The sequence below is a fragment of the Corvus moneduloides genome, chromosome 1 (genome assembly GCF_009650955.1).
Source record: "Corvus moneduloides isolate bCorMon1 chromosome 1, bCorMon1.pri, whole genome shotgun sequence".
In the NCBI taxonomy this organism is placed as follows: domain Eukaryota; kingdom Metazoa; phylum Chordata; class Aves; order Passeriformes; family Corvidae; genus Corvus; species Corvus moneduloides.
Window position 1 is genome coordinate 82,089,142 of NC_045476.1, and position 6,000 is coordinate 82,095,141.

At 33.9% G+C, this 6,000-nt stretch overlaps 1 protein-coding gene across 2 annotated transcripts in view; it reads left to right on the plus strand.

Moving 5' to 3' along the window:
* The window catches only part of LOC116447838 (cadherin-10), a 101,265-nt gene extending 98,610 nt beyond the window's left edge, over positions 1-2,655 (plus strand). For both annotated transcript variants that reach the window (XM_032117492.1, XM_032117482.1), the window contains exon 12: positions 603-2,655. In XM_032117492.1, the coding sequence (XP_031973383.1) occupies positions 603-1,096 (494 nt within the window). In that variant the 3' untranslated portion in view covers positions 1,097-2,655. The remainder of the gene's footprint in view (positions 1-602) is intronic.
* Positions 2,656-6,000: the final 3,345 nt, after the last annotated feature.

The window sequence follows — 6,000 nt, forward strand, 5'->3', positions numbered from 1 at the left end:
AGTTCAGAGAGGATGAATAGTATAACCAAAAATTGCTTTCATGTCTTTCATTTTAATTTTTTTTTTTGAGGAAAAGTCTCTTTTTTATTTAAATAACTACTAAAGATCAATATGCAGTATATATTTCACATCTAATATAACAGTAAGAAGTAATTTTACTATATTAAAGCACTACCTATCTAGTGGTTTCAGTGCTGTAATGAAAAAAAAAAAGGAAAATTTTGTAAAACCTCCATTTTGTGGTTTTCAGAATAACTCTCAATGACCTATAATTCAACTGAAACCCACTTTTTAGCAAGGTCCTTTGAGCTTGAAAGAGGAAAATTATCTTCAGAATAGACCTGGCTATTTAAAGCTCATTACAGCTACAGAAAGAGCATGCAGACAAGCTCATGGTCCTGTAAAGCAGAGCACACAAAGCAAAATAGCTTTTTGATATAGACTGTACTGTGCCACCGTTATACAGATAGAGGTGTTTATCCAGTTATCAAAAAAATGAGTTTGTGAAATGTAGCTGAAATGTGGTTCTTGTACCTGATGGATTTGCTGCTAAGAAATTGTTAAATAGAGATCTTTACTCATTCTTTGTTTCCCTCTTTAAGTTATAGTGGTGCTATTTGCTGCTCTGAAGAGGCAACGAAAGAAGGAGCCTTTGATCCTCTCTAAAGAGGACATCAGAGACAACATTGTGAGTTATAATGACGAAGGCGGCGGAGAGGAAGACACCCAAGCCTTTGATATCGGCACACTGAGGAATCCAGCAGCTATTGAAGATAAGAAGCTTCGACGAGACATTATCCCTGAAACATTGTTTGTGCCACGGAGGACTCCTTCGGCCCCAGACAACACGGATGTCCGAGATTTCATTAACCAAAGGCTAAAAGAGCATGACACTGATCCCTCTGCGCCGCCGTATGACTCACTTGCAACCTATGCCTATGAAGGAAATGATTCCATAGCTGAATCCTTGAGCTCCTTGGAGTCAGGTACTACTGAAGGAGACCAAAACTACGATTACCTGCGAGAGTGGGGCCCTCGGTTTAATAAGCTAGCTGAGATGTACGGTGGAGGAGAAAGTGACAAAGACACTTCTTAACCTACAGTAGGCTACTTTTGTCTTTTCCTTTAAGCGGAAGTAATTTTACAGACACCTTCTGCACTCAACAGTATTTAACATTCAGGAAAATTTTCCTGCCACTCAGCACAATGGTTTCCTTTTAAAATTTGTTTTAAACTTGTCCATTAATGTCATTCATTCTTTCTAGTAGGATGCCACTTGGAATATATACAACATTTTATTTAATCAACTTCCAAGAGCCAAAGCTATGGAAATTCAGTGTTGTACATTTTAGTAAGTAAAATAAACAATATCTTACCTTCAGAAATTTGAACAGGGTGATAATCCCTTAAGCAACCTCATGTACAAGCCGCTTCTGTTAGGTACATGTCCTATCCCTGCAAGTGCAGCTTTTAAGATGGCAAAGAAGAAAAAAAATCCAGTATGTCCTGTTCTGTACATTAAAATAAAACAAAATGTACATGTGGTGTTAATAAGTGTAATATGCAGCTGGTTTAAAAAAAGTTTGTGCAACTTCATTTCATCAAATTCTATCTGCCAATGTTTTATATTTATATTTTTGTATTTATTTTTAAAAAATAAACCAGTTTTTACAACTATGTTAATGCTTGCCTGCCTGTTCTAGCCATGAGTTTCAAGCTTGAAGAGAACATGGAATTTCTCCAGTGACATCACAACCAACTGCTAGTACTTCTGTGCTGAAATATTGTCCATACACACAACACAGACTGAAGTGCTTGTGCTTACTGAGAGAGGAACAAGCTATGCACTTACTTGCTCAAAAGTGCTGTCTACAGTTCAATGCTTAAGAGAATTTTTTGTTATTATTTTTTAATTAAACTGATCATATTCTAGTCCAGAAAGATGAATTACTATCTTGAATAGCCTTATTCTAAAAATATGCTGGCACAATTTATCTATCCAAACATATAACATTAGTTTCAAAATCTCAGTTTATTTGTTCTATAGTTCTCCGTTTTGAATCATAATTACATCATAAGTGATCTGTAATTGCAACCGATACAGTGTAAAAAGATGCTCAATCATTTTTAAGCTCTTTTTTTTCCAAAGACAAATCATTTGCTGACAAGCTACTATGTGATGCATTTCAACCACATTTAGAGCTGTCAATCTGAAGACAAAACGTGTCACAAAAACCGGCATTCCCCTCCCCTCAATTTACTAAGGTTTCTCAAGTCTAGTAAAAAGAAACCTGAGCAACTAGCCAACTGTAACCAAAATTATACTTTAGATATTACAAGACAAAATAGGTACCCAAAAGCATTTTGAAATGTCTCTTCTTTTCTTTTAATCTTTAGGTTACACAAGTTTTGTACTAGACAAGCACTGCAAATGTGAAATGCTGCTGAGATCAAGTAATTTCAGAGCCAAAGCAGTATGTTACAAGGTCTGTATTAGCTAGTGTGGGAGAAACACATCTGAAGAATTATTCCTCCTCTCTTTCTCTTAGCTGCTTATTGGCATAAAACCAAGAGATATTGGAAATATGTTAGTCCTCTGAAAAGTGGAATGCTGCATTCTCTTTTAGTTGGATATTTCTTCTTCTTAATGGGTTGATAAAACCCAATGAAGTTGAAAGCTGAATACAGTACCATTATGCAATCTATTTTGGTGCAATAGAGACCAAATTTTTATTGACTTGATATCAAGTTAAACTATTTGATCTATTAAGAAACTGTGACTATTATGGATTTTTCTTCACTTCAATCAATAATACTTTTATTAACTAAGGATTTTTTATATTCTTTAATAGAACATGAATCTGAGAATATTAAGAAATGTCTTACATAATCAGCATTACAAAGCTTTTTAAAAGTCTTACAGGTGATACAAACAGTTGATCTTCTTTATGAGTACCTAGTGAACAGGACTAAATTTTTTTTCTTCCAAATCTACATTTGTCTTCAACAGCATGTAATAGGAAGAAGCAAACAAATAATATCCATCCATTAAGTACATAGATAAAAGACACTCTTCTTAAACTAATTTTGACTACAGCAACATTGAGATCAGTGACACCCTAGGTATTTAACTGAGTATGTAGTAGGACAGAAGATAAAATGGCAGTAAAACATCTGGGCTTTTACCCTCTTTGCTAAAAACAAGATTTCGTTTAAAAGGTCCAGACAACACTTTTATATATAACTCAGTAAAAATCTCTGGGTTTTTTTTTCCAGAAAAAAAAACCAAACAAACAAATTCACACATCTCCCTCACTATTCATACATATCAGCAAACATCAAATGAGACTGTATAACTTTGATTTACATTACAGTACTAATTTCTATAAGGAAATATTTGTCTATCACTGTGTTCAAGGAAGTTATTTTATAACTGTTCAGCAGAATCTGAATCTGATGTTTTAAATTTAATCCTGTATGTGTTATTAAATAAAATGTTAGTATACGTTGTGAAAGTATATAACCATATATAAACATACTACTACCATTATTATATAAATAGTATGAACGGAATTTTTTAAAGTTTGTTGCCATATCCTTGGACATTTATTTCTCAGTACATTTTAGGAAAAGTTAAAATACAAATTTTCATTTCAGCATTGTAGATGCTACTCTGACAATAGAATTTCCCTGTACAAATATACAATATTTTACTATACAATGCTCCAGCCTAGTGGAAGTGGGTACAGGAATATGAGGTCATCTGTGCAGACAAATCATTACAAAAGCATTCTGGAAGTCAAAATTCATTGTTATATCTGATTTATTTTAGGACCTGTATGTATCACAAACAACTGGCTCTGGTTCTTAATATTACAGGCAACCCCGGAATAGTCCACAATGTTCTCCATTGGCCTTACACACCATGGATGGGTCACAACAGCTCGGTCAAGTGTAAGGCCATATAGGAAAAGATCATCTCCACGAGCATCCTATGTCATAGAAAGTGAGAAGAAAGGAATCAAGGACTCTATCACAATGTCTTCTTACACCCTCAGAGTAGTGAGGAATTGGAAAGTGAAACTCTTAGACAATTCAAAGTGGAAAAAATGTAAAACAAGATTCCTGTTTCCTAAGTAGTACCTCCTAAGCTCAGCCACACGAAATGGTATGAAAATTAACAAAATATAACAACATTTAGTAAACAAAATCCTGGTATTGTTTAGTCTGAATGAATTTTCTATATGTTCTTAAGACAAAAATGCCTCAGGACCATAGAAAACAAAGAAAATTCAATATTGCATTTCAGGTGGAACTTACATGTTACTTACAAGACACACCTTATGACTGTTTAAAAAGTCAGAAGCCTATAAAAACTATTGCAGCCACTGGACCTGGACAGTGAGTTCTTGGAGTCTGTTGCAAAAAAAAAAAAAAAAAAAATTAAAGAATTAAAGGGATTTTTTGGAAGGAGATGTGCACAAGATCTTATGTTAGTGACAGTAATGTAAATAGTAATATTTCATAGGTCCTTCAGGAAAGTGGTTGATAGTAGGAACAGTCTAAGGAGAGTAAAAAACCTAGAGAGCAAAACAAGCACTTAAACCAACAAAATCCTCACATTGCAAATGATCAGGTCAATACCCACCAGCTTCCATCTCTGTATATGCAGATGTTTTTCACTCATTCACTCTTACAAGGTATCATATTTCCATCATTTCTCCTTCAGTCATATGTAATAGTATTCCCAGACCAAACTATTTATCTATTACATTACTGTCTGCCAAGAGTTTACCTTTCATTCCTCTCACTCATTTTCCAGTGTGACTCTCGTTGCTTTTGAATCAGATGTTCCTATTACTTCTTAAATTATTCCTATGCTACCTGTCACACAAAGTTGGAAGAATGAGGACCAAATTTGCTACATTATTTCCCTTCAAACCTGTTCTTATAATTTTCTCCTACTGGGTTAACTACATAAACACTTGTTAATGGCTACAGAGCTGCTCATTATGCTAATCACAGAATATTCTGAGTTGGAAGGGACCCACAAGAATCATCATGAATGATGGAGAAAATTAAATGCAATCATTTCTCCAGGTTGCTTCAGACTGGTTTGCCCTTATTCTATCAGCATTAAAATTTTTGACAGTGTTCCTCTAAGTCTGTCCAACAGTGAGAAAAAAGTAAATGCTCTCTTTTGGCCCATCACTAACTACTCAAAACAAAAAACAATGACTCTTTCAGGAAGCTAGTTAGTAACATACATCTGATATAAGAATATCAAGAGCTTAGGTTTCCTTACTTTTTGTCAAATAAGTTGAATTAGAGATCAGACAACAAAAGTTACCAGAAGCCTTCAAACACTGCGTTACCATTATCAGGCTCACTTGAACAGCACAGAAATCACCCAACTGTAATCTGTTCATAGCAAGATGCACAGATTGATGTTCAAGCTAAAACAATTTCACTCATTCGTAACAGTGTTATCTATTATGTTCAAAGCCGTCCTATAAATCGTAAACATAAGGAGAAAATACGAAATATAAGGAGACATGTGAATACAACTTTTATTTTTCCAACAAAGTATTCTGGGCTTCTCTATTGTCTCTCCAGTTTTTCAGAAGCTTATTTAAACTCTATTCTAACATGGTGAAGCTAGATGAAAAGTCACTTTCTACATGACAGAAGATAGAACTAATTACATGGGAATTCGCAAATAAAATAAGCCAGAGAGAATTTTCTAAATTTTTTTGGTTTCTCTTCTTCACAGCTATTTTTGTTTCCATTTTAAAAAAATATAGTCAACCATGAAATCAAAATGACAGTTTTTAAACCAATATTTTTTTCTGAATGCTAGTTTCTCTTTTTTTTTCCCCAAAAAAATCAAACCAAACATTTACTTTTTGAGAAAATTCATTGTCTTTAAATTGATGTAAAGCTTAGTCAACAAGGAAAAAAAATATTTGAAAATAAATCTGAAATATTTGTTTTTTGACT